The 27735-nt window shown below is 53.2% G+C and overlaps 1 protein-coding gene across 1 annotated transcript in view; it reads left to right on the top strand.

The window, feature by feature from the left end:
* Positions 1-27735, top strand: part of IGHMBP2 (immunoglobulin mu DNA binding protein 2) — a 34154-nt gene that overhangs the window by 812 nt on the left and 5607 nt on the right. The window contains exons 2-12 of the mRNA XM_051621198.1: positions 350-510; positions 1820-2012; positions 2664-2761; positions 7397-7560; positions 7938-8138; positions 11576-11723; positions 13900-14074; positions 20678-20860; positions 24614-24732; positions 26180-26274; positions 26636-26759. Coding sequence (XP_051477158.1) covers positions 350-510; positions 1820-2012; positions 2664-2761; positions 7397-7560; positions 7938-8138; positions 11576-11723; positions 13900-14074; positions 20678-20860; positions 24614-24732; positions 26180-26274; positions 26636-26759 — 1661 coding nt within the window. The remainder of the gene's footprint in view (positions 1-349; positions 511-1819; positions 2013-2663; positions 2762-7396; positions 7561-7937; positions 8139-11575; positions 11724-13899; positions 14075-20677; positions 20861-24613; positions 24733-26179; positions 26275-26635; positions 26760-27735) is intronic.

The following is a 27735-nucleotide window of genomic DNA, read 5'->3' as shown; positions in this document are numbered from 1 at the left end:
CCCCGCAGCCCACCCCCCCCGGCCTGAGGCGGGTTTGTGGTGCCGGGCAGGGCCCCCCCTGGGGCGCGTGGGAGCGGCTCCCCAGGGACACCCACCTGCCAGGCCCCCCCCCCGACACGGGCTGCCGGTCAGTGCGGCTTCGTGGCAACAAAAAAAAAGGGGGGGGGCGAATCTTCCGTGTTAGCCCTTGGTGTGGCAGGTCGTTCTGCCCCTGGGATGTGGGTGGCTGGGCAGGAGAGGGAAGATGCACAGACATGGAGGTCCCTCCCTCCCCGTCCCCTCCCGCCCTCTCTTCCCTTGTGCCCGCCGGGATGGGCTCCCCCCTGCTCAGCGCTGCCTGTGCTTGCAGGGCCTGGCAGGAGAGCGTGTCCCCGCGGGAGCTGCAGCGCCGGGGGCTGTGCCTGCTGGGGCTGCGGGCTGACAGCCCCCGCACCGGCCTCTACGGCCGCCTGCTGGTGGCTTTCCAGCCCCGGGCACACCCCGGGCTGCCCTGCAACAGCTTCGGGCCTGGTGAGTAACAGGGCTTCTGTCGGGGTGAAGCAGCTGAAGAGGTGGCCCAGCTCTTCTCCCTTCTCACGGGCACCTGATGCAGAAGAGGAAGGGAGGAAAAACCTCGTGGCCACAGGGTGAACCTAGGGACAGGCAGCCTCTGCTTCCCTCAGCTTGTGACAGATGTTGTGTGGTACCAGGAAACAGTAGCCAGAGAGCTGGCTTTCCTGCTGCTGAAGCCATCAAAACAAAGCCCTGCTCTCCTGTCACTGAGGGTTATGGGCATTCCTTTCTCAAGCTGAAGCAGCCATGCTTAGGTCTTGCAGCAGGCAAGGAGCTTTTGTCACTTACACTTAATTCCAAAATGGGTTTTTGTTTTCCTGCCCAAGCTGCCATATTCCTGCCTTTCCTGTGCTGTTACTTTTGGCAAGGGAAGAAGTGAAATACATTCCATCAGCAGTGGGATTTATTTTGGAAATGCAGGAACTAGAGAAATGCAGACTCCCCAGCACAGCAGCCAGCACCCTGCCCACTTGTGTCCCACCTTCTGTCATCCCATCCATGAGAACACAGCCAGGGCTGGTGGAGGAAAGCTTCCTTCACCTGAAATGTAATCCTCAGTGTCAGCCCTGGCTAAAGCACAAACTCATTGATCTGCTGGAGAGCCCCATGCCCTCGTGACACCTGTGATACGACTCCTTTGCCATCTCCCAGCAGCTGCAGAAGCTGCAGCTGGAAAGCCAGTGCTCTGAGTTCTGCTGGCTGCTGCACAGCAGTCAGCTGGGAGGCACAGGTTGCCAGGCAGGCTCCTTGGCTACTCTTAACATTAAAAGGGGGGTGAAATGTCATGTGTGAGGGTTCAGAGCAGTCAGGTTGTCCCGAGGGCTGTGAAGGTGTGCTGGCTTCCTGGGCTGTGAGGAGCACTGCTGGTCTCCACCCCACACCTGGGGAGGTCTGAGGCAGTGGGTTGGGTGCTGGTTGGTGTCTTCCTGCTGCTGCTGGTCCCTCTCCCACCTGGGAGGGGTGTTCTCCTTCCTCATGGCCCTTGGCAGGGGACAGGGTGCTGAGCTGCAGGTGGCCCTGCTGCCTACACTGCACCCTACTTGGTTCTGTCTGTTGCAGGGTTTTCTGTCTCATCACTGTTGTTTCCACTAAAGCTGCAGTTTAGTTCCCAGCCCAGGAGTCCCTCGTGTTTGTTCTCTTTCTGGGAAGGGAGAGGGGTCAGCAGAGCATCTGGCACTGGGTTCTGGCCAGAGGTAAACCCTGACAGAAGGGAGGGCTGCCAGAATGTTTGCCCTGCTTCACACTCACCCCAGACCTGTCTCTGCAGGGGACATCGTGGGCCTGTACGACTCAGCTGGCCGGGGTGACCTGCTCTGCACTGGCGTGGTGACCCGTGTCACCTCCCAGGCTGTGACAGTGGCCTTTGAGGACTGCAGGGATGGCACCTCCAGCCTGGGCTGGGAGGGCTCCTACTGCCTGCTGAAGCTGGCCAACGACGTCACCTACAGCAGGCTGAAGAGGTGAGTGCCACGGGGCTGCTGGCCCCCCTGCCACTGCTCAGGAGCCCCCTGGAAACTGCCAGCTTCATTCTGGAAAGGCTCCTGGGGGCCAGAGCTCCCCTTTCACCAGGCCTGGTTTGTCTCCTCTCTTATTCCTGACTCCTACAGCAGCTCCACTCAGGGGAGGGATCCACCTTTTGGATGGGCCTTTCTTTTCCTGCTGGCCACTGGGGGAGCACAGACTGGGGTAACTCAACTGGACACATTGTGCTGCAGCATCACAACTGCCTGGGATGGCCCCAACTCTTCCCTCTTCCTCTCCCACCCCTCATCCCACACTCAGCTGCATATTTTGGTCCCATGTTGTATCGCCTCTGGCACTCACTGGATTCTGTGCTGAACCTTTTCCACCCTGGCAGGAGAAAGGAATAGCTCCTTGCTGAACTGCTGTCCTGAAAAGGCTCAGCACAGGGTTCTGGCTGTATCCAGCTGGAGTGACACTGGAAAGTGGGATTCTGAGCAGCGTGGGGGAGGGCTGGGGGATGCAGCAGTTAGACAGGATTAGTCTGGTGTGGGGTAACATTTTCCAGCTTTGGAGGAGCTGAGTCTGTGCCCAGAGTCTGTCCCCAGCCCCGAGGGTGTGTCTCACCTGGCTGTTTCCCTCCCTGGCAGAGCTCTGTGTGCACTCCAGCAGTACCCTGGGGGTCCAGCCTCTGCCCTGATCGATGTCCTCTTCTTCACCTCTGCTCCCAGCACAGCCAGTGAAACAAGTAAGGATGTTTCTTGGTAGGGTTTCATTTCCCCGGGGCAGGGAAGGGCCCCTGGGCTCTCAGTTCAAAACCTGTGGGGACACAGATAACTCAGGTTTTTATCCACCCCAAACGTGCAGCTTGTTTTGCTCCAGGGAAGACCCAAGTGTTACTTTTCATGCTGGTTTATGGGTCACTGGACACACTGCTCATGTAAAGACCCTCCTCATCACCAGATGAGGGACTGCTCAGCTGCCTGATGTGCACTTTGCTCAGTGTACCCAGCAAAGCTGAATTCTGGCATGAAACAGGCAGGATTTGGGATGGGAGCATTTGCTTGCACACACTCATCAATCTGAAATTCAGTTTTGTTTATGAAGCATTTCCTATTTGCTTCCTGCCTCCATAAACTTGATCAGAAACTGCCAGCACTGCTTCTATATTGAAAATCTAATAGCTCAGCCTCCAGAGGAATTAAGTGGCTGTGGAACTACTGCAGTTCAGAGCAGCATGGGAACACTTGGGTTTTTATTTTTACAGCCTCCTGGCTGTGCTCAGTCAGGTTGGAGACCTGCAGGCTGCTTTGGTTTTATTAAAACCTCACCACTTGGCTTATACCAACAGCTGTCAAAACGATTGCATACCAGTAGAATCCCCTTTTACTCAGATCTTTTTTGCTGTGAGTCTTTGATAAAATGAGAGCTGGAATGGCACAGCTTGCCCTTTGAGAGGAGCTGTGGGGAGGCCAGAGCCCCTGAGCAGCACAGCAGCCAAGTGCTCAGCAGCTGCTGGTGAACATTGGCCTCTGACAGGAGGGAAATCTCACCTGGGCTGCCACAATCAGGGCAGGAAGGCAGCTGCTTTGGGCTACCAGGGGACCTTGGTGCCCTCAGGGTTTCAATATTAGATAAAAGGACTGAATTTTAATGAGCTGACTTCCTCAGCAGCTTCAGCTCCACTTTTCCTCTGTAGTAGAGGAGCTGCCTCCCTAACAAAGCCAAATTCCTTTTCCCCAAAACTCCCAGGGGTGCCAGGCTGAGCACAGAGATGAGTTTCCTCTCTCCCCAACACTGAGAACATTCACTGCCAGATTCAGGCACCTTACACTGAGGAGAGACAGCAGGAGAGGACAGGACAGCACCTGAGACCAGCTGAAGGCTCTGGCAGGGGGGAGCAGCCTTCCCTGCTCCCTGCAGGGCCCCTTCCTGCCCAGCCAGGGATTAACTCACAGTGACTTCAGCAGGTCCTGTGAGGTGCCCTGAGCTGAGCTGGAGGGGAGGGTGCTGAGCAGCTGGCTGGGCACATCCTGTGTCCTACACCTGTCTGATGGCACACACAGCTCCCTGGTGTCCCCAGCACCACAGGGCATGGGATGTGTCCCTGCAAAGTGCAGGAACTCACAGCTGGGGGCACTGTCTGCAGGAGGCAGCCAGGGATCCCATTGGATTCCCAGGTGCAGGCTCTGACACAAGGACACAAAACCCCCACAGCACTTCAGGCTGCTTCTCCTCCATGGCACAGTATCTCCTTTCATGACTAAGCATCTTTTACCCTGGTTTCCTGGGGAGATGCCTTCCTGTGTCTCATCCCACCCATGATCTGATTTCAGACAAACCCATCATGAGCCTCAGAGTTAACAAGTTCTGTACATCTCATAAAGCTGCCTCCCTAGACACACTTCAGTGCTAACAACATTCCAGGCTGCAATAAAATCTCCACTTCAGCCAGAAGCCCAGAAGGCTTCCAGGGGCAGGGGTGAAGCCACATCAACACCAGCCAGTGAAGAAGCTATTCCTGACACTCCTGCAGGGAAAGAGGAAGGCCCAGAGCAGGTGAGATCCACACCTAGAGGGGGAGCATCTGTCACCACCCCTGTACAGACAGTGGGGAAGGACCTAATTACAAGGAGACCAAGGAGCAGAAGGGTCAGTGGAAGTCATAAGCACCCAGTTCTGTGCCTGGATGTTCAAGGATGTTCTCCCAAGGACAAAACAATCTCCAGCAAGTGATGTGTGCAGCAGCAGAATCCTAAATCTGATTTTTTTTTTTTTAAGTGGGGGGAAGGGTACACAGGGGTGGATGAGCAGAGGCTGTGGTTGCCAGCAGAGGCCAGCATCACTCTGCTGTGCTCCCCAAGGCCAGCCAAGCTGCACGGACACATTCCTTTTCTTTTCAGAGATCAGGCTGCAGATTATTGCAGGCGTGACCCTGCAGGTCACCAGGAGCCACCAGCTCCCTCCTGTGTCCTGGTCCAGAAGCAGCCAAGGGATGTTCATCCCTGTGCCCAGACACTGGCTGGCTTGTGTGGAGGCTGCAAAGCTTGTATCTAGTTACACCTATTGCTGTAAAAAGACATTTGGAAAGAGAAAGGAGGAAGGAAAAAAGCCTGGCAGGGGTGTCCCAGTAAAAGTTGACCCAGTAGGGAGGGCACTAGGGAAGCACCAGCAAAAATCCCTCAGCTCCTTGGCTCAAGTCCAGTGCATATGAAAAGTCACTTGCAAAAATCTTCAGTGCTCCTTGTGCCTCTGCCATGTGGTACCTCTGGTCATCACAAGCCATGAGGAGGCCCTTGAGATTTATGGGGCAAACTAAGGAGTCCAGACAGCTCAGCTGCCAGGTGATTCCTTAGGGAGAGCAGGAAAAGTGCTTGGTTCCAGGCTGTCACCCACCTGGGTGCTGTCCCTCAGAGCTGGGCTGCAGAGGAGCTGGTTGTGGAGCCTGGTTTGCTCTTGCTGCCTGTGCACACTGGTGATGAGGAACAGACTTTGAGGAATGAGAGGCCTACAGGTCTGAAGAACTTGAGCTCTTCCTCCCAGGAGGGACTGTTCCCATCCATGTCTGGTGCAAAGACCCCTCTCCTGGGCCTGCATACCATCTTCCAACCCACTTCTCCTGAACTGCTGGTACTGTGCAGAAAACTCTCTCAGTTCCTGGAAATGTTGTTGGTCGACCAACCTTGATGGCCAAGGTGATTCTTTTCTCCAGTGCTGAACTCCTAAATCAAGGTGCACATCAAGGACTGAGTTACCTGATCACCAGGACCCATCCCTGCAGATTTACCCTCATCCCCTCCACGGGCTGTGCTGGGGGGCTGAGGTGGGCAGCCCTGGGCAGAGCAGGAGGCCCCAGCACAGGGCTGGAGCTGGGCTGGCAGGTGTCCTCTGGGAGCTTCTCTGCAAATCCTTCTGCTTACAAAGCAAATATTTGTTGTGCTCATCAATCCAATGGCTTGTAGAGAGTTCTTGGGCCAGCCCTGCTGGGGTGGATAAACTGCATTTCATCTGGTGAGCCCACCTGCAGCTGAGCTGGGGGGTGAAGGGTGTAGAGAAGCCACAGCACCCTCAAAAGCCCTGCCCTCCTGCTGCAGTGCCCAGCCAGGGGACAGGCACAGCTCCAACCTGCCCACGAGGGAAGGGGCTGTGGAGGAGCCTGTTTCTGAGCTCCTGCCTTCAGCAAGGAAGCATCAATGACTCCTACATCCCAGCTGTTCCTCCTTGTGGGAAATACCTCTCAGTTTTTAGGCTATTCTCTCTTTTTTCCCCAGCCCATGGGGTGCTTCCCAGTCGTCTCTTGGTCATTAGTGCCCTCACACAAAAATGATGTGCAAATCAAGAGGCAGGTTACCAGGAAAAGGTGCCCTTGGAGCTGTTCTCTCTTCCTCCCCAAGCATCTTTTTAACAACTTGTATTTAACCCAGACAACTTGTGCTGCTTCTGAGGGCAGTGCCAGAGGTTACAGGGAGTGTTAACTTGTTGCACACCTGCCCAAAAGCAGGAGAAACTGAAATGCTTTTAATCAAGCCCAAAGAGGGGGATAAAGCACATGATGCCCAGCAGGGCAGGATGCCCAGAGATTTGCCTTATATAAGCTTTCATGGAACATTATTTTCAGTAAACCTGAGTGAGTCATCAACTCTGCTGTAATTAACTTCCATAATGAACACAGAGATTAGCAGCAGGATTATGGAGGATAAGAATAAATATGGGTTTAAATTAGATAAATCTGGGAGGTAAAAAGCAGCTTGTGAGAATTTGATCTTCTGCAGTGAAGCCAGTTCTCTTGTAATGCAATTTGCATATTCTTTTCCCTTTTTTCCTTTCTGATCTTTAAAGCCCCAACTAATTTTAGTTTCCATCATTGATATTGCTGGTTTGTATCTTTTTCCTGCCTTCCTTTTCAGTGATTGTTGAAAAACACAGGACTGCTCTTCTAAGCTCACAGAGGCTGTAGTTTTTTCTGCTGCCTTTTCACTGGTGCTGTGCTGGGTTTGTTAATGGGAACAGGAGCAATTTGTTTGCAAGATCAGCTACTTCCTCCCCAGTTTTTACTGAAGGTTTACCAATAAAATAAACCCAGAGCAGCTTCCACACCCAGGAGATCCTACATGACAGATGTTATATCAAGTAAATGCCTCCTTAAGTGCTGAAAAGTTCCAGTACTCACAACTGAAGGGTTTCTCCTCCTGCACAACAGGAGGGGAAGGCAGGGGAGCAGGGGGGGCTGCCTGTCCTGCTGGATGGTGCAGCACAGTGTGCCTCCCTCCCCAAGTTATTGTCAGCTTAATTTGGGCCAGCTACCAAGAGCTTCTTACTGTGTTCATGGATTTGTGGTGCCCAAGTTCAGGCTGAGGTCCAAGTGACTCTCCTGTGTCCCCAGGGCCTCTCAAGTTCTTCAATGACTCTCTGGATGCCTCGCAGAGGGAGGCTGTCTCCTTCTCACTGGCACAGAGGGAGCTTGCCATTGTCCATGGACCACCTGGCACAGGGAAGACCACAACACTAGTGGAGATCATCCTGCAAGCTGTACAGCAAGGCCTGAAAGTGAGTATGGGTGACAGGAAGAGGGTGACAGCAACCACCTGGGTTTGTTTGGCAGACTCACTGTTGGTGGCAGCTGGGGCAGGTCCAGCAGCAGCTGTGCCACGCTGCAGGGTCTGGCTTGGCTTTCAAGGACCAGGCAGTTCCCCCTGTCATCTGAAATCTGGTGCAGACAGAAGCTTCAGAGCTCAGGTTTGCTGTTTAGTGGAGACCCTGCAGTAGTGCTTCAAAGCAAGATGAGAGTTTCCTTTGCTGCCTGGAGCCTTCAGGGTTGCCAGTGGTTTATTCCCCTCAGATGTGTTGATCCTTGTCTTTCTGCTCTCTGTTGCTCCAGTGCTCTGCTGCCCTTGGCAGTGACAAGCAGCTGGTTTCTCCCACAGGTCCTATGCTGTGCCCCTTCCAACGTGGCTGTGGATAACCTGGTGGAGAGGCTGGCTGGCTCCAGAGCCCGCCTCCTGCGCCTGGGCCACCCTGCTCGCCTGCTGGAGCCCATCCAGCAGCATTCCCTGGATGCTGTCCTGGCCCGTGGTGACAATGCCCAGATAGTGGCAGATATCAGGAAGGACATCGACCAGGCCTTGGTGAGTGTCCTGCAGCACCTGAGTGTCCTGAGAGTGTCCTGGGGGTTACCATGGCTCAGCACTACCTGACCCACCAGCCAGGCAAGCTGCTTTGTCTCCAAAACTGAGGAACAATTCTGCCTCTTCTTGCACCTTCTCAGAAGACCATCCCCACAGCCAGGTGCTCTGGGCTGCCCCACATGAGTAGCTAGAGGCACCTCACAGTGACTAGTCCTGCTGTGAGCCCTGGGCAGCCTGCACCCTGCCTCAACCTGCTGGCTGTGGGCTCAGGGCACCACCAGCTCACCGTGACCCTCCCAACCTTGCAGTGCAGGGGCAGAGCAGGGGGGCAGGAGCCTCTCTGTGGGCAGCCACCAGTGGGAAGGAGGAGCAGCATCATGCAGGGACTGGCAGTGACAGCTGAGAGGGTGCAACCTCCATTCATCCCATTTGCTCCAACTGGGAAGCTTTCAACCTGGCCTTGGAGAACAGGGACCAGGCTGCAAGCCTGGCAGTTTGAGAAGTGGGGAAGGCTTGCAGCCTGAAGGGGTCCCACCAGGGGCTGCCTGAGCCTCTGGTGACCTGCCACCCGTGCTCCTCCTCATCTGCTGCAGGAGCTGAGGGCAAAACTCCTCCTGGCCAAGTTCCGCATGTGACAAAATCCTGGTCCTTCCTGCTGCGTGGGGAGCTGCTGCAGTGCCCTGCTCTCCAGATTATCTGTCTGGCATTGTTCATGCCATCCTCTTCACCAGAGGAACATTCACATCATTAATTCACTTCCTAACGAGCTGTCTGGCTGTCCTGACACTCCCTCCCACTCTCAGCCACCTCAAGTAGAAAGCAGAGTGCACTATAAAAATCCATCCTTAATTTCTTCTTTCACAACCTAATTTTCCTAAACTCGATTGACAAAGAAGCTCTTCCACCCAAGAGGAGAGGTTTTGATGCTAATGAGCATTTTTCTTCCCTCTTCTGGTGGCAGCCTTGTCCAGAAGCCATTTTGCTGATGCATCCAGCTCAGGAGAGGGCCTGTCTCCAGCAGGGAGCAGGAGGGCACCTTCATACCCCAGCACACTGCTGGGGTCATAGCTGCCCAAGTTCATTGCCCTGCACCTTTGCACAGACCAGACCTGGCTCTCAGCTCCACAGACACTGATCTGCAGCCACCACCAGGGCAGCAGCTTCAGTTTTCCCAACTCACCCCGTGGCTGGCAGCTAGCAGACAGGCTGTTCTTGCACACAGTGCAGGGGAAGGAGAGGACATCTCAGGGCTGGGTCAAGTGGCACTTATGGCCAAGAGACAAGTTCATAGAAAATGCACTTGCCAGGCCTGGCTGTAGTCACAGCCCACCCTGAGCCTTCTTAACTTTCCTGCTTTTCTCACAAGTGTCTCATTTTCCCTTTACTCTCTTCAGGAGGAGGGTTTTTTTTTTTTCCCCACTGTTGATTTTCCACAGTAGAAGGGAAGTTGGGGAGGAAGCAGAGCCTTCAGCACCAAGGTCTCCATCTGCTTTCTCCCTAGAGCAAGGGGTATATGGTGATGGGGATAGGGACTGGCCACCAAGGCTTGTTATGACCAAAATCCCCCACAAAAAACCTGGAGCTACAATCCCACTGCCATCCAGCCTGGGTAGCAGTGCTGGGAGCTGCCCGAGATCAGGTCCTTCACAAAAGAAGCCCCTCACAGCTCACCTCTGAGGCCCTGGCCTATCTTCCCCTCATCCCCTGCTTGCCCCTCTAATAATTCCTTTGTCCACTCCACATTTTGACCCTTCTCACTCATTTCCTTTACCACTACCCCAGTCTGAGGAGAGCTAGTAACAGAAATGAAAACCCACACATTCTTTGCACATTTTCTACCCCTTTGTTTCTCCTTCACCCACCTGTTCAAGCCTTCCAGGACATCAGCTTCTGGACACTCAGTCACCAGCACCTGAGCAAGGGAGGCAGCACAGTCCAGTGATGTTGAGCAGGGTCAGCAGCCACCCCAGAAAGGACACCAGACCCAGGACACAAACCCTGTAGATCAGGGAAGGGGCAGCTTAAATGCAGCTCCCAGACCAATGAGGGTGTGGGTGGGGGCCCCAGGCAGGTCAGGGCAATTAGAGCCTGCTGGCACCCAGAGCCCTAACGAGGAGCCAGCTGCTCCCAGAGCTGGGAGCCAGGTGTGTGGCTGGGTCTTGGTGTCACCAGCCAACATCAGAGAACAGTTGCTGTTGACAATTTACTAACTAGTTCTTTTTTGCAGAACAGACACAAAACTAGGCCCTACTAACACTATCAGTCCTGCTCACTGACCTCCTTCTGGTTCCAGCAGAGGGGCAGTTGATGTCAATCTGCCTTGTCCCTTCAGCTCAGGGACTGCCAGGATTGGTGCCCACCCTGTCTCTTCAGATCCAGCTAAGGAGAAGATGCCTGTAAGATACCATTGTCTGTGTCTGATCCCTCCCTGTAACTTCAGCCACTGCTGACTACACCTGGCAGACATGTAGAGGTCTCACAGGTATTAAATACCTACAAGATTAACCACAAGAGGTGGCTGAGTAGCAGGGTGAGACACGTGTCTTTCCTCAGAGAAAGGCTGCAGTGTGACCTGAACCACATTAAACACTGGAGGGTCCATCCAGACAGAGGGTGATTATAGGAACCATCAAGTCCTATTGCTCTGGCTGCTTCTAGAAGCTTCTGGCTGCAGCTTTTTCAGGTTTCTCAAGTCATCAGCCTTACCTCCAAGGACATCATCCAAATTTCCATCAGAGGGTGCCAGTAGCTCTCTCAAGGTGACTCCCAGTGAGCCATGGCCTGGCCCTTGTCCTGTAGCTGCTGGTCTGTAGCTGGGGAAGCACTGGCAAGCAGGGCTGATGAGTTGAGGTGTTAGATACAGTTAACAGGTGTTGCTGAAACAAGCCATGAACCTGTCTAGATACTGCTCAGCCATTTCAGCAGCTCAGAGATGCCTTTTTAAAAATGCAGAGCTGCTGCTTAGGCTGGAGATGGCACAGCCAGCTTGGGGAGCCCTCCTGCTTCAAGGTCACTTGGAGCCAGAGGGTCCCTGCTTCCCCTGAGCAGCAGAGCAGAAGGAGATAGGAGGTCTTGGTTCCTCCTTGGTCTGAGCAGCTGCTGAGGGACACTTAGTGACAGTATCACTGCAGGTGCTCCCTGGGAGTCTCCTGGGCAGCCATATTCTCATTCTGCTGCTTCCTGCTTAGAGCCTGGGGCTGTGTTGATATGGTTCATCTTTTGCACAGACAGAAATACTCTTTATGCTTCAGGCAGCTGTGGAAGGGGATCTCTGGCAGGGGTGAGGGGAAGAAGCCAAGGTTTGGTGGGGCTGATTACCATGAGCTGGTGTGTCCTGGTGGACACAGAGAAGCCGTGCTGCATCTGGGGCCTTTGGTTGTCTGAGAAGCTGAAGATTCCCCTAGAAACTGTTTTACCTTGATTTTTCTGTTTTATAGGCAAAAACCAAAAAGGCTCAAGACAAGGGGGAGCGGAGCCACTTTCTGAGTGAGGTTAAGGTGCTGAGAAAGGAGCTGAAGGAACGAGAAGAGGCGGCCATGGCTGCAGCCCTCACCCATGCCAGTGTCATCCTTGCCACGAATACAGGTGGGAGATCCTCCTGTGCAGTGTTTTCCCTTACTTGCCAGCACTCAGGTAAACCCTGTGCCCTGCAGTGCACCATCCTGCCAGGGGAGGAGGGAGACTTAGTCTTCCTGTTCTGAGCTCCCAGGAGTTCAGTCAAGGGTGCTGTGTGTTCTCAAACTCCCCCATGGTGGGATTCTCCCTGCTCACACTGGCACAGGATGATGTTTTTCAGCAAAGAATCTGGGTCTAGAAGGGCCTTTGGTGTGAGCCAGTGTGGCCCATCTTGGTTAGTTCTGAGCAGGAGCTGAGCTGTCAGTGAGCAGCCAAGGGGAGCTGTGCAGCCTGCCCATTGAATTCATTGCTTTCCTGCTTGGGTCATTTCTGTGACCCATGGAATACAGCACATGTGTCCATAGTCTGGTCTCAGTCTACATGGACTTGGTTAGTTCTGTGAGTCACCCAAAGGCTGTAAACAACCTGGGGTTCAGGGGACATTTCCAGGGGTTCCTCAGGCAGTGCTGGTGGGCACGTCTGCATCTGCAGGCAGGAGGGCAACACCCTGGGGATGTACAGGGAACAGAGGGGCTGAAAGTTCAACACCTGCTGATGTGCTCTGCTAGATCTGATGTGTGATACTCCAGGGCCTGCTTAAAATCTTCAGATTTGGTTGCTCAGGGATTATTTGCTGAAGGGAAACATCAGTGATCTTGGGTCATAAAAAAGAAGCTGGTGGGGCATTACTAGTGTGAAGGTTAAAGGAAAGAAAAATCCTTCCCATGCATTATTTGCTGGGAATTGGTCTCTCACTTCTTTTAACTTTGCCTGAAAAAGCAGGGAGAGGTTTCCTTTTTCCAGTAAAAGTGACCATTGTGTGAGCAGATGTGATTGCCCCTGGGCTCTGGGGCTTGCTAGTGGGCAGGTCTCTGCAAGTCTGCTTCAGCAAAAGAGGATGGACAGACAGGGGCTGGATTTTGCGTTTTCCTCAGTTAATCAATCTTGGTAATTGTCTGAAACCAGGTAGTTTGACAGGGATTCTTCTTTATGCAAGCCAGAGTGCTGTGTTGCTAGGTTCAGCAGAGAGAGACTGTAATCATAGCAACACACAGGGACACCAGTGACCTTTAGCTAATGGGAGGTCGATCAACTCAAGTGGAGCTGCAGGGCTGGGAAGGAGGAGAACCATCCGCACAGCTCCTGCCATGCAGCTCCAGGCTGTTTCAGACACACAACATTCCTGCTTAGTTCTTTTCCTCCCACCTTCAGAACAGCAGAATTGCAGAAGTCAGGCTCAGGTTGTATGCCCCTTGTTTCCAGAGCTGGGAGAAAATGTTTTTGAAGGAAAAGGTGGGGTGTCGGCTGAGAGACTGTAACACCTGAGGAACGCGGGGCTGCAGAGGCTACAGTGACAAAGCAGCATCACCCTGATCAGAGCTGTCTTCAGAGCTGCACTGCAGGGTCATGGGAGCCTTTAAAAAAGGCTTTTGTGAACAAAAATCTCCTTGTCTGGCATGCCGGCTTCTAAATCCTCCTCTCCTCCTTCTGCACCCCTTTTTCTTACAAATTGCAGTGATGTTTTTGATGCCTCTGAAATTCACTGTTCTGATCAACGTGTGGATCAATGTTGGTTCATGTCTGGATTCAGCAGGGCCTGTGGAAGAGTTATTGGGCTGACATCAGAAATGGACATCTGATGTAAAGAAACAGCCATGAGGAAGGACGGAGCAGCCCAGCTGGGGTCAGCAGGGCAGAGGAGTCAGGGCCTCAGCTGAGCTTTCCCTCTTGGTGTGTCAGGCAGGGCGAGTCTCAGGTCTGTCATCCTTCCAGTTGTTGGTGAGGGGGTCTGTTTGCATCTGAGGGCAGAGGGAAGGTGGGTGTTGATTACTCCTGCTCTGGGTGCAGTATTCCAGCACATCATTCTGGTTGTCACTAGGGTCCCACTGTTGTTTTCAAAGATACTTGGAAGCTTTCGGGTCCAGATGCTGGGACAAAAAGCGACATACAGAAGTTGGCAAAAACAACTCTGACATACACATGTAAATGTGTGTGTTTGGCATGGAGTACAGAGCTGAATTTCTAGATCCCTGCAAGGAAACATTTGCCTGCCTCACTCCATCACAATGAAAGGGTGTTTGTGTTAAAAACAGGTTGCTTGTTCTTCCCTGCTTCCTGCTGACTGTGCCCCTTCTCCCTGAACTAGGCGCCTCCCCCGATGGCCCGCTGAAGCTGCTTCCTGAAAATCACTTTGACCTGGTGGTGATAGACGAGTGTGCCCAGGCCCTGGAAGCCAGCTGCTGGATCCCTCTGCTGAGGGCTCCCAAGTGCATCCTGGCTGGGGATCACAAGCAGCTGCCCCCCACCATCATCTCCCACAAGTAAGGAGCGGTCGCGGCCCCGGCTCCTCCTGCTGTTTGTGCAGCCAAATGCTTCTGGATGCCTCAAGTGTCAAGATCATGTGGGTTATCTCCTGGTGTATCAACTCCTGTGAGCTGGGTTTGGTCACACTGCCAGGGTGACATCTGTCCTGTTTTACTGATGGCTTCAAGTTTAATGTGGCTCCATCTGAGCTGGCTTTTGTGTTGTCCCATCCTGGTGCAGTCGGTCCTTTCACCTGCTGCTGACCAAGCCACAGGGGTGTGTGGTCAGCAGGGTGCTGGAGAGGAGGTTTCTGTGCTGAGGGGTGGCTGCTGAGCAGCTCCAGGGCCTGCAGGCAGGGAGAGCTCTGGAGCACCAGGAATGCTCCCAGGTGTGTGCACCTGGCCTGTCAGGCTCTCATCTGGGCAGGAGCAGAGTGGCCTGCAGGATACATTGGATGGAGTTTTGTAGGAGCAGCCCTAGGTGGGTGACCTTGGTTGAGCTGCTAAAGCAAACCCCAGAGGCAGAAGGTGATTCCTTTGCAGGTCCTGGCAGGTGGCAGGGAGCTGGCTGCCCGTGGGACACTGCTGTGCCCACCTGGCAGAGCTGCATCAGGGGCACGATCCAGCAGTTGGAGTCCCAGCCTTCTCCGAGCCTGCACTTTGCCATTGTCCCACTTTCCCTTAGGAATTGTGTGCCCCCAGCAGAGGATCCTGTGCAGCATAGCAGGGCAGCAGGGAGGGGAGTGGAGTGGGGCAGGAAGGATGGTCAGAAAGAAAGATAATCTGTTTTTCTATATAAGGTTTCCTTGTGCCTGGCAGGAAGGGTGGCCTGGCTTACCTCCTCTTTGCTGGCTGCAGGCTCTGTGGGTTCAGGCTTAGCTCAGTTTAACCCAACTCTTCTCTTCCCTTTATTAAATTCTGCTGCTGTGGTTCCACATTCATTTATTGAACTATTACTGTGGGAACTGGCCCCGAGCTGCTGCTGCAGCAGATACCACACACACCACAGGGACTGGAGAACCTCATACTCCTTGCATCATGCACAACTAGTTGGTGGAAAAGATCTGTAGCTCCTGTAAATTGCCTGTGCTTCCAGGGGGAGACTCCAGCCAGTGCTGGGAGCCCAAGGGTAGTTTACAATGGAATCATTCTCGTGTTTGTCCAGTTCTGAATCTGGAATTACTGAACCATCACGTCTTGTGCAGGGTCAGAGAAGTAGGGCTGGCTGCATGAACTTTCTCTCCCACTTCCAAAACCAGTATCAATAAATGGGCAGGTTCCCTCCCTGTAGCACTTGGGTGCTGTCAGTTTTGGCCCCTCTTTCAAGTGAAGCAGGTTTTCTTCAGAAGCCTTACAGCAGCTGCCCAGCTGCTTGCTGCTGCTCTCTCTGCTGGAGTCAACAGCAAAAAGCTCCCCAATGGTGGGACCCATCTGCTGCACATCTCCTGGATCTCCTCCTGGTTCTGCTTGAGGAGTGGTGCTTTTCTCTCCCTCAGTTTTGAGTTTGACTTTGCAGTGGAAAGCTGCCACTGCTCTGCATCTCTCCTGTGCTCACAGGTGATCAGCACGTCCTCTCTCTCCATCAGAAATGCTGTTTTGCTCCTTGGATCCTGTGGGTATGACTTGGACCGAGCTGTTTGTCCTTGCTGTTCCCATGGTTTATCTTTTCAAAGAGCTCAACACTCTTGTTGTGCATCTTGTGTGTTTTCTTGCCGTGTTTTTAAAATCCTGGTTGCACAAAGAACTGGTCTTCGTAAAATTAAGAGGGAATCTGGGTAGAAATCAGATCTTTTGGTTCTTCAGCCTTGGCAGAGTTACCAGCTGTGCAGGGAAGGCAGTGGTTAGGTCAGCTCCCATCTCTTGTGGGGTAATCCCGTTTGGACGAGAAACCTTAGGGATGTTTAAACACCGAGTCACTCTGTGCCCTTTGTAAAGTTCAGAAGATTTAAAAGGAAGCAGAGCAGAGAGGATGTGTGTCTGAATCATAATGTTAACAGATTTATCTCTCGGGCTGGCTTGCCAATAAATTATGTTCTGAAAAACTTGCTACATTAAACAAAATGATTGCTGAAGGCATCAGCAGGTCCACGAGCCAGGGGCTGGCCAGACAAGACATCAGTCACCAGAGCTCAGCCTCACCACAGTTGCCAGATAAAGTGCACAAGTGACTCCAGCTTCCTGGGAGGAGTGATGTGCTCCCAAAAGCTGCTGCTCCCCAGGCAGGTCTCTGGTTTAGCCTGGAAGGCAAAGCTGCCACGGCCCAGAGCCCTGGAGTCTGCAAAGGGTTTAAGCAGCACAACGCCCGGGATTTGTCCTGCAGAAAATACCTGGGATGACACAGACTGTGGAAAGCAAAGCTGCCTAATGCTGAGAGTTTCTTTCAAGTCATGACACTGTCTCATGAACCCCCCAGTCAGTGATGAGATGTGCATGGAGGTCCAGCTGGAGCAGCTGACAGGTAGGCTCAGTTGCCTCCTAATTAAATGCAAAAGCTAACACATTTTGATCAATTAGAACATCTGCTTTTGAACAATCCAGTTACTTTTCAGATAAATGCCTTTAAAAATGAACACCCCTTTTCCTGACAGCTCTGAACTCTGGGCTGGTGTTTGATTGCTGCCCCAGTGGGAGCACTTGCTGCACAGAGCCAGGCACGTGTCAGGGCTTCCCCCTTCCCAGCACCATCCCTCAGCACAGTGCAAAGCAGGCAGAGCCCTGCCTGCTGCTTTTCACAGGCCCTGCAGGCTGCCAGAGGAGACACACAGGCAGATTCCTTCTGCCTCCATCTTGTCAGGTATTTCCTGAGATCAAATCAAGGCATGGAATCACCTCCTGGCACCTCTTTGGTTGAAGGAAAGGGATGAAGCTGTTTCTAGGGATGATTCATGCCCAGGACTCAAACACTCCTGCCTGCCTCCCTTCTCATTGATGACAGCAGACCTGAAGTGGGTGGGCTCCTATTTTGGGGGCCTCAGTGAAGGGTCTAAAGTTAGCTGGGATGACTCGGGGCTGGCAGAGGGATGCTCTGTTACTACAGTATGAGGAGTCAGTCCTGCTCAGGTGGGAAGGCTCTGGGAAGCAGAGATTTCTGCTGCTCCCCTCTCAGCAGCCTGCCCCACAGCTCTTGGACATCAGCCCCAGACCTCCCCCTGGGTTCTGGCCTAATCCCAGGGGCCATCTCAATGCCAGGACCTGTTCTGCTGTCTGACAGGAACATTTGTTTTCCTTGTTTTCATTTTAGTCCTCATTCCATCCTTTTCTGACATCCTAATAAATTTGTCTCTGCCACAGGGCTTTGATTTGTTAATTTGTTGTTACACTCTGCAGATACTTATCAGACCTCTTGCTCTAAATAGTTCCTTAGGCAAGCACAGGAATATTTTGCTGCCTTGTTTGCCAGCAGTCAGTCTGGATATCTCCACCATCTCAAATCCACGTGCTAGTCCTCAGCATCCAGAGAAAAGGGGAGTTCTGCTCAGCCTCACTTCCCATGACTTTGCCTGTTTGTGAAACCTCTGAGACCCTTGGCAGGATAGAAGAGCCCAGGGCACAAAGCTCATACCCTGCATGTCCACAACAGCCAAGAGCTCACTCACTGCAGAGCTCGAGGCAGGAAAACAGCCACATCCTTCTCCAGGCCTTGCTGTTGGAGCACCAAGCTCAGTCACACCAACATCTCCTCCTGCCTCTTAGGGAGGAGACCAGCCATCCAGAGGATGAGTAAGAAAGGATGTGACATGGCTGAGGGCACAGGTCCATCCTTCCAAGGGAAACACTTCCCTTTTGTTCCCCCCCAGCAAGGATCCTTCTTGACACAGCCTACATGGCAGGCTGACTCCTGGCACCCAGCCCAGAAAGGGTATTTCACACCAGGGTGGGCACAAAAGCCTCTGAAATATTTGGTTCCACTTGGGCACAGCTGTCACCATTGATGTGCAGCATTTCTCCCAAGAGCTGGAGGAGGAAGCCTTACCTGTGAAGAGCAGCCAAGCCTTGTCCTCCCTCACTGGCATCTATCCTGGTATCCCTTCCCCAGGAAGGTGCATTCCAGCAAAGTACAGCCTTCTCCTGCCTATTATACAAGGTGGAACCAGGTGAGCAGCAAATACCAGCTGCTCTGGGCTATCTTCAGTCATTTTAGCTTTCCCAGCTTTACTTTAGGTACTTTAAAGTAACTACTCCTGAGCATCAGGTGTGGGATTCTGTCTGTCCCACCTCCTATCCCAATTTAATTTCTCTAAAGAAATTGTTACTTAAAAAGCTTTTGCTCAGTGCTCTTATGATTTTGTTGGCACAAAAATCAAAGATCTCAGGAATTAATTGAGTGGTCAGCTAGTAGGAAATTTATTAGCAGGTGAAGTATTTGCAAGCAGTTTAATATCCTCATTATTGATTCAACATAAAACCTCATGTAGGTCCCTGTGGTGGAACATGTGCTGTTAGGGTACAGAAGAGCAGTATTTCTGAAGCTTGCTGGGAGGCTTAATGCCTCCCCTGTGCTTTGTTGTGTATCATTACAAGAAGCACTTGAGAATATTTATTGCTAAAAAACACCAGGGTTTTCCTGCCAGTTCCGTGTGAAAGCCAGTTTTAGGCTTGTTCTTAGATTTGCAAGAACCTGTGAGCTGAGGGAGGGGAGTCCAGGCCAAAAGCAGAGAGGAGGTCCCTGTGGTTGGGAAGGCTGCTGGGCCTGCTGCCTGCCTTTAGGACTTGCAGAGCATCTTATTTCATTACCCCTCACTTCTCCCTGGAGTTGCCTCCTGGGACGTAGCCAGGGCTGCTAACGGGGTCCAGCAGGAGGAGGAGAAGCTAATTCCTGATAGCTGGAACGAGCTGCCCAGCCCCACGTCCTGCTCCTTCCCCCCATCCCACCTAATCCCCTTCCCCATGGAAGCCCCAGCCCACCTCTCACAGAGAGCTGCTTCACACACTCCTTGCTGGTCTCAGGTGAGCACCTCAGGAGCCCCCTGTGCCACGTCAGCAGCACTGGGGCTGGGGTCTCATTGGGGTCTCCTTGCCAACCCTGGCAGGGTTCAGGACCAGCAGCAAAATGCACAGCTGGAAACCTCTGTTTTGTGAAGCACAGCATCCTCACTGCAGCCCTGCCAGCCCCCTCCTGCCTCCCTGCCTGGCCCTGTTGCTCCTCAACCCCGTGGCCGCCCCGCGGAGCAGGGCTGCCTCCCAGCTCCTGCCCTCCTGTCCTTGCCCAGGTTATGACTTGTATTTCCCCCGTCTGCTGCCTTCTGTGATTTAGCAAGAAGGAGGGCTTATGAGGCTGGACTTCTTGGAAAGCTCTACCCTCAATTTTCTCTTCTGCAGCTGGACTGTGCAGGCTGTGGGGTGTTTACCAGGTGCCCTGTTTTTAGGACAGGGCTGGCAGCCCTGCAGGCAAGGAATGCTGCCCACAGCAGGAGCTGGATGCACACTGTGCCCCTCAGCTGTGATGGAAATCATCTTCTGAGCTGTTCCCTCTCATCATTTCATCATCACTGCTTATTCACTGTGTTCTGCTGGCAAGCAGAACCCTCAGTGTGAACCACAGCCTCTGCCAGGCGCTGGACACGCAGCATGAAAAAACTTGTTATGCTTTGAAATGCTCAAAATGCAAACAAAACACAGCAGTTCTGTCCTTCCTCAGGCGGTGCTGTTAGGTGATGCTTCTAACAGACCCTCTCTGTATGGTGAAGAGAAAGCAGCTGAGCTTCTGAAAGGCTTGTTTCATCAAGAGCTTTGTTAATTCGTGTCACAGACATAAGCACAGGACCTTTGCCAGAAGCCTTGGGGTGTTGGTTTGTGCCATGGGCAGTAAAGCAAGAAGTGCTGAACTGTATTAGTGCCTGAGAGGGGTGAGCAGCCCAGGAGTGAGGACAATGCTTGAGCCATTTCCCATGGCACATGGGCCAGCCCTGACTGTGCTGACACCATTGGTTTCAAGGTTTTGGGTCAAGCTCTGCTGCTGGGTGACTCTGGTGCCAGTGCTGAGCTGGCAGTGAGCAGTGCACTAAGGATGCTGACAGGGTGAGCTTACAGGCCAAGAGGTTCTTGTTTTGGAGCTGTTTCCCCACACAGAGATCTTTGGTGTCCTCACTCATCTTATTCCAGCCCCACTGAGCAGGTCTGGGAGGGAGAAGTGGCTTCTGCTGCAGGGAGGGCTGACACCATTTGCAGCTCTGGCCTTTCAGTGGCAACTCCCAAGACGTTTCCCTATGGAGAAGGAAGCAGGTATCTCTCCACTCTGACATCTTCAAGGTGTTCTGGTGTCCATGCAGGGCATGAGTCTGTCCCTGAGGGTCTCCACCCTGCTGGGGAGCAAGACAACGCCTGGGACTCTACCGGCTTCTCCTGCTCCCTTCCACTGCCTGCTGGTACCCAAGTGAGCAGAGGGGGCAGGCCAGGGGTGCCACCACCCAGCAGAGCTGCTCCAGGTGCTCAGCAGGGCCTGGAGCAGGAGCTGCAGGGGCTCCTGTGGCATCACCACTGAGCTGAACTGAGCTGGGTTCCTGCTGCAGCGCTGCTGGCCGTGGCTCCTGACGGAGCTGCTGGTCCCAGAGGGTCCCACCAGCTGCTGGGCTGCTGGAGCAGCCAGCCAGCCTCCACTTCTGCCTTGCTTCTCCCCTGCAGGGCGGCTGCCCAGGGCCTCTCCCTCAGCCTGATGGAGCGTGTGGTGCAGCAGCTGGGGCAGCGGGTGGTGCGGATGCTGACCGTGCAGTACCGGATGCACCAGGACATCATGGCCTGGGCCTCCGCCGAGCTCTACGGCGGCCGCCTGACAGCCCACCCCTCCGTGGCACAGCATTTGCTCAAGTAAGTGGCTTGCTCTTCGTTGGTATGGGAGCAGAGTTGGGGTTTGTCCCTTCCGGTGACAAGCTTTCCATTCCTCCTGGCCCTGCCGTGGCATTTCTGCTCAGTTTCCTCTCTTGCTGTGATAAGCAATGAAACCGCATCCCCTCCCAGCTGGGGAGAGCAGACAGAGGCCTGACCTGCAGTGGGCACAGCCCAAGCCATGTTCCCCTATCTCAAGCTCTCATCGAGGGTAGGACCAGGCACCAGACTGCTGCTGTGTCCCCACATGTCCACGGGATCACGAGGGCCAGCGTGTCCCATCATTGTCCCAGCATCAACACCTGAAAGCAAGATTCCGTCTCCAGCTTGGGTAGTTTCACTGCCAGGACAGGTTTGATGGCATCTGATCCATTCCTTGTCTGCAGTGGTTTCCCTTTTCTGTGGTAATTTAAAGGAAGTGACTAGAAGTGACTGGTTCCATTTCCATTGCACCCTGGGACAGGCAGGGTTGCCCAACACAGGCTGTGACTGTCAGGAATTGGGGCGTTTTACAGTGGCAGTCAGTGCAGCTCTGGGAGGGGGGTGGGAAAACATTCATTTTCTCTGCTGGAGAAGCATCAGCTGTTGCAGGGTTTGCCTGCATGCTGCTCTGGTGGGTTTTAGCAATGCTGTTTTAAAAATGCAAATATTTAGGAATCAGAAAAAATTATATTCCCCTAGAATATTTCCATTTCGTAGCAGATCCAGTTTTGGACAGAGACAGCTGGAGAAGCTGTTTTATCATATTTGTTTCAAAATAAGCTTGTGAGGAGTGTGAGCAATCCACCTGGATGGGGAGAGGGAGCTCTGTGTCCAGGGCAGCCCCAGCACCCTGCTGGGTCCTGGCTGCAACCGGCAAGGGGGCTTCTCTGGTGGCAGGAGGACCTGTGGTGAGGCTGCAGGGGCTCCAGCTCAGCTCAGTGAGGCTCTGCTGGCTGCTGCCTGGTGTCTGAACGTGTCTGTGAGTTCAGGAGGGAGTTTGGTGGGTTCTGCAGGTGAGAGCAGGCAAGGCTGGATCCTCAGCACCCAGAGGAGCTCAGCTGAGATGGACAGGACTTGGTCAGCAAGGTTTTAGCCACATGGATCTGCCTCCAGGATCAGCACTCTGCAAATGCCTCTTCTTGATGGTTCTTGCTGTGCTTTTTGTTTTTCTTTTTAACCTTGCAGATGAAAAATAGGAGCCAGTGAAGAAACCCAGCTTTGTAACTGTTCAAACAGGAAACCAATTGAGAAGTTGAAGTTAGGTGACTCCGTTATTCTGATGAGCTGGTGCATTTTTTTAGCTGACAAAGGAGTGAATGTTTTTCTGTCTAGGCCACAGCCTAGTCCCCTGCAGACACTGGTTTCTAAACTGAGAACTAGACCTGTCAGTCCACAGCCCTGCTGGCACAGCACATGGGCACAGCAATCCCCTGGGCTGGCACTGGGCCAGGGAGGGCTGCTGGAGGGGACCAGGTGATGCAGGGGCTTGATCCTGCTCGATGGTCTGCTTCTGTCTGGGCTGCCAGTACAAATTCCTTCATGGTATTTGTGAGCATCTCGTGTCTTTTGTTGGTTTAGGCCAAAATGACTGCTTAGTCCCTCACCTGAGCAAGGCATAAGTTTTCTTCTCTGTCAGTGCTTCTGATCTGCAGAAGCACCAGTTACACAAACTCTGTAGCTTTTTGTTACCTCCTCCCTCAAGGCCGATGGGTGAGGAACCTGGAGAGTGTCTTTTCAGGGGCAGAGTACTTCCAAGGGAGGAAAACCTTCTTCCCAAATCTTCCTTCCTTCTGAAATGGGTGATGAAGCACATCAGAAACCCCCACACATCTCCAGAATTAAGCTGGGGAGGCTGCAAGCAGCATTTTGCACATTCAAAATGTGTGACTCACGCTGTGAGAAGATGGTTTGAAGAAATCACCAGCAGTTTCTGCTGTCAGTTTGTATCCCAGAACAGTGCTGGGTGTCCCTTCCCTTAGGACTTATTTTGGGGCTAACACCCCCTCGCTGATGGGGAGTGGGGGGAACCCCCCAGCAGTGTGAGACCTGGAAGCTGCTGGGAAGCTGGAAGAGGGGTCACCTCCTCCCACCCCAGCACAGGTTGCCTGGATCCAGTGGCTGCCTGCAGGGACAGCCTGGTTTGTCACCACAGACCAAGAATCTTTCCAGGAACAAAAGTCCCTCTCTGCAGCTTGGGGCTGTTTGCAGGAGGTGGCAGAAGTGCCTGTCCCCTCCTTCCTGAAGGGACAGCAAAGCACAGGACAGCTTTTCTCCAAGGCAACAGCCAGTTCTGCTGCAGTCTCACTGCCATCCAAGAGCGTGAATTCTTCTCACACCTGAAGGATTTCTGCAGGAAATTACTCCTCTGAAGTGACATTCCTGGGACTGAGATTTTTCCTGGCACTGAGAGGTGCTGCAGGAGCTTTCCCTGGCCACAGTGAGTAGGCAGAGTGAGGATTATCTACATGGAGAACTTGGCTTATGTACAAAGTCTCCTGTCTGCACAGGAGTGGAGGTGAGGGCAGTTGGAGGCATACAAACAGAGGAGCAGCACTTGGAGTCCTGAGAAGGAGAGGCTGCAGCTGGGGGCTTGTCTTGAGCTGAAAACTGCCTTTGCCCTCACTTCCCTGCCCCTCACTGGGAGGCAGTCCAGCAGGATTCCTTGTTTATGTCTGCACAGTCACAGCTCTCTGTGATTTGTACATGATGCACAGTGACGTGTCATTGTTTCTGAGCTCTCCTGCCATCTCCAGGCTCTCCTTTCCTGCTCTCCATTGCCCGTCCTCTTCCCAGGCTGTGAATTCAGCTGTCAGCTTCCATGAGTATTAAAGTACTGTTTTCTAATTTTATATTTTTTTAATGCAGCAGCTTTAGATGTAGAAATGATGTGAAATGCCAATTCCTCTGTGGCTCCTTGTGCTGCTCTTTCTTCTCTCGCCTGACAGCACTGCTGTCAAATCTCTGGTAATACTTCAGGCACTCCTTCTCCCTCTCAAGACTGTAAAAAAACCAAGAAGCAGGTGCCACATCTCCCTAGGTCTGCACATCTTTCCTGCTGGGGACCATTTCAGCAGGGCACTGACACCCCCAGACGGCCCTGGCCTTGCAGCCCCTGGGCTGTGCAGCACAGCTGCTGGGGGGGCTCTCAGCACTGCTGGCTGCCCCTGGGAGACTCCCTGGGGCCTTCAGCTCTTCGTTTGCATTTTTGGGAGAGCATTTAAATGGCAATCTCATGGTGCAGGGCAATAGTGGCTTTCTGGCCTTGCCAGCCTCCCCTGGGCTCCCAGGACCCGCTGTGTTGGTGGGTGCAGCTGCTGCCCTGGCACTGACCCCTGGATGCCTGGAGCTGAAGGCCTGGGTTGTCCACCAGAGCTCTTCAGTAGCATCACTGCAGGTGCAAAGGGATCCAAAACCTGGAGGAGCAGAAAGGGGGGAACCCCAGCTCTCAGTTTCTGTCCAGAGCCAGCCTTCCTGCCTTCTCCCCACTCAGGCACTGCTCTTGGTTGGTAGGTGGGTCCCTGGGATCTGTATCCAGCTGTTTTCCCTCTCTGTCCTGGGGTGTCATGGGGAGGAGTGAGCAACAAGACACCTGATCATCCCTTTGGCATCATTCCTGTGTTGTTAACTGGCCCCTCCCCAAATCTTTGTCTAGTGGGAGGTGTCCCTGCTCATGCAGGGGGGTTGGAACTAGATGATCTTTAAGGTCCCCTCCAACCCAAACCAGTCTGTGGTTCTGTGAAATATCTTGTGCAGGGACCTGCCGGGTGTTGCCTCTACAGAAGAGACCACAATTCCCCTGTTGCTGATAGACACTGCTGGCTGTGACCTGTTTGAGCTGGAACTGGAAGATGAGCAGTCCAAAGGGAATCCAGGTACCATCATTCAGAAAGTTTTGTTGGCAGGAATTGATTGTCTGAGGTCCTCAGCCTCCCATGGGCTTGAGCATTGCACCAGCTGAGCCACATCCCAGAGATGTCTTCCCCAGAGCTGGTGGCAGGGGGGGCAGCTTTGCTTATTTGAGACATCATTTCTTTGTAACTCCTCGAGATTAAAGGGCTCACAGCCAGAGCTGGGTGGCCACAGGCCCACGGTGTTTGTGCAGCCACGTGCCTGGATTCCTTGCAGAGACATTTCTCCATGCTGCAGCCTTGGATGGGTGGAGGATCCCTGTGGCAGATGCTTTACACAAGTTGGCAGAGCAAATGATGTCAGGCAGAGCACAGTCCTGTTTTAGAGGGGCTGTAGACGTGGCTCAGAATTGCCTCCCATTCCTCTAGCCCTTCCATGAGGTCCTGCAGGGCTCTTCTCTGTGAATTTCCTTAAGACACTTGATTTTCCTGCTGGTTTTCTGACTTAAAAAGGAGGTGTGATTATGGAGGTTGAGTGTAAAGTCTTGGCTTTGGGGAAGGTGAGACTGTTCTTTCAGGGCAACAGACAGAGAAAATGTACTGTAAAACACAAGCACAGTTTGTACTGGTTTAAGTATCTTTTGCCTTCTTGTGTTTGAAAACCAACCAGCATTGAAGTGCCTCTCAGTCCCCCTGACCTTGCTGAACAGGGAGAGGCTCTTGTCCCCACGTGAAGAGCCAAAAATCCTTGTCTAAAATAGGTCAGGGATTTTGAGCAGGGGATTAAATACGTGTCTCCCAAAATTTGAAGCAGCAGCCTGCAGATTCTTGGGTTTTATACCTGTGCTTTGCAGCAACATGGAGGGTAGAGGCAGCCCAGCCAATGCACCAGTGAAACAGTTCATGTGAGTGTTTAGTTTGTCCTCCTGGAGCTCCCTGCACCAGCCCACCCTGCCGAGGCAGGGGCTCTTGGCTGCCTGCCTGCAGACCCCCAGGGGTCTGAGGATGATGGTGATGCTTATTTGTTTGGCCAGGGAGGTTTAGAACTGCAGGGACTTGAGAAAGCAGAATCCAGAGGAAAGGTGGAGTACTTTTCAGTTTCAGCACAGAGGATAATTGAATTTTTAGTGAGGTCTGTGGTCTCACTTGAGAGGGAGAATAATCCATTGCCTGGATTATCATTGATCATTAGCACAGGAAGGCCAGAAAAAGCCAAGTGCAGTTCAGAAAGCTCTTAAGCTTCAGTGAGCTGGTAAGCTGCAAAGGCAAGAAGGCAAGAGACAAGTGCTGTGCAGCCCAGGGAACACACCCCCCTCCAAGCAGCCAAGCCAGGGTGGGATCCTTACCCTGTGCCACGCTGGACTGCAGGCAGGACGTGCCTTGGCCTCTGCTCGATGCCCAAGGGGAGGTGGGCAGGTTTCTTCAGCCTCTGCCTGCAGCCTGTCCCCATCAGTCCTGCTTTCTGCCCTAGGGGAGGTCCAGCTGGTGGGTTTGCACGTCCAGGCCTTGGTGGAAGCTGGTGTGAAGGCACAAGACATCGCTGTGGTGGCCCCCTACAACCTGCAGGTGAGAGCACCCGCTCCTGGAGCTCCTGCTCTTTCCACCTGCACACAGAGCACGTGCACCCAGGTGGGACCAAACCTGGACATCCAGAATGTCCTCAGAGTGATGGTGGTGGGAATTAGCAGAGCCAAATCCTATAGTTGACATTTGTGGTCAGCCTCTCCACATTGAAGCAGCTTGAGGCCATGGAGAGAAGAGATGTTAGTTGGGTATTTTCCACTCCCCCCCTCAGGAGTCAGCACTTGGTCTCTGGGAGATGTGAGTGCTCATCCTGGTGGGCTTGAGGGGGACTTGACCAAAATGGTGCCATTTGGATCCTTTTCACCAGGTGCTTTTCTTCAAAAGAGCTGCTTGTGTTTTCCAGGTGGACATGCTGAGGGAGCATCTTTGCCACAGGTACCCAGAGCTGGAGATCAAATCAGTCGATGGTTTCCAAGGAAGAGAGAAAGAGGCAGTGATCCTGTCCTTTGTGAGGTCCAACAGGAAAGGTGAGAGCTCACTACAGGAGAGGGACTCCCTGGGGAAGGGGAAGGGAATGGGACCTGTGGGGTTGCTCCAAGGGCACTTGTCACGTTGCCAAGTGCTGGGGTTTCATCACAGTCTCTAGCACTTTGCTCTGAATCACTTTACTGGCAAGAAGCTTCCTTTTCAGCCTTTTCTTTTTTTAATGAACAATATTTGCTGTCACAGTTGCTTCTGTGCAGGCAGCAGGTAAAAAGGAAGCCAGAGATGCTTAGTTTGAAGATTTTCTGACTGTTGAGGCCTTAGAAATGATTTAAACCAGGGCCCTAAGAATGGCACATGTCAGGCTAGCACCGCATGTACTGGAGTGCCCAGCACTTCCCAGAAAAGGTGAAAGTCTGGGGGGCTCGTTCCTTGGGTTTGGAGCCTATTTTGGGTCACTTCCCTGCAGAAAGCAAGCAGGAGCTGGCAGTGCAAGTGATGCACAGAAAATGCTTCTTTGGGAGCAAAATCTAGAGCGGAAAATCAAGTTCTTTCCCATCAGCAGCTGCAGCAAAAGTGAATAGCTGGAAAAAAATCTGCTGCCCTGGAGCCCAGAGGCTCCTTCGTTGGAGCCATCAGGCTGTGCTGAAAGGTTTGGTGGCAGCTCAGGCTGAGGCAGGAGTGGGACCACTCCATGAGCCACCTCTTTCCTGCAGGGATCTCAGCCTGTGTCAGCCCCAGCCCCTGCTGCCGGGGGTGTGCAGGGAGCGCTGGTGTCGAGAAGGAAATGAAAGGGGAAAGAATGCGTGGAAGGAGGAGGTTTTTCTTTTTTTAGAAAGCCCAGAGCAAGAGAAGCAGTGCTGGGGGGGAGAGTGGAAGTGGGGGACAGGACTAAGAATAGTTCTCAGTCATGAGTGACTCACCTTTGCTGAGTGGGAGCTGGTGGCCTCCGAAGGCGTGTGTCCCCAGCCCCCTTCCTGGGCATGGATTGCAGCCAAGGCTCTGCTGTGGGGCAGGGAT

This window comes from Apus apus, chromosome 5, assembly GCF_020740795.1.
Source record: "Apus apus isolate bApuApu2 chromosome 5, bApuApu2.pri.cur, whole genome shotgun sequence".
Taxonomy (NCBI): Eukaryota; Metazoa; Chordata; class Aves; order Apodiformes; family Apodidae; genus Apus; species Apus apus.
The sequence above is the reverse complement of the archived record's forward strand: the minus strand, read 5'-3'. Positions and strand labels throughout refer to the sequence as shown.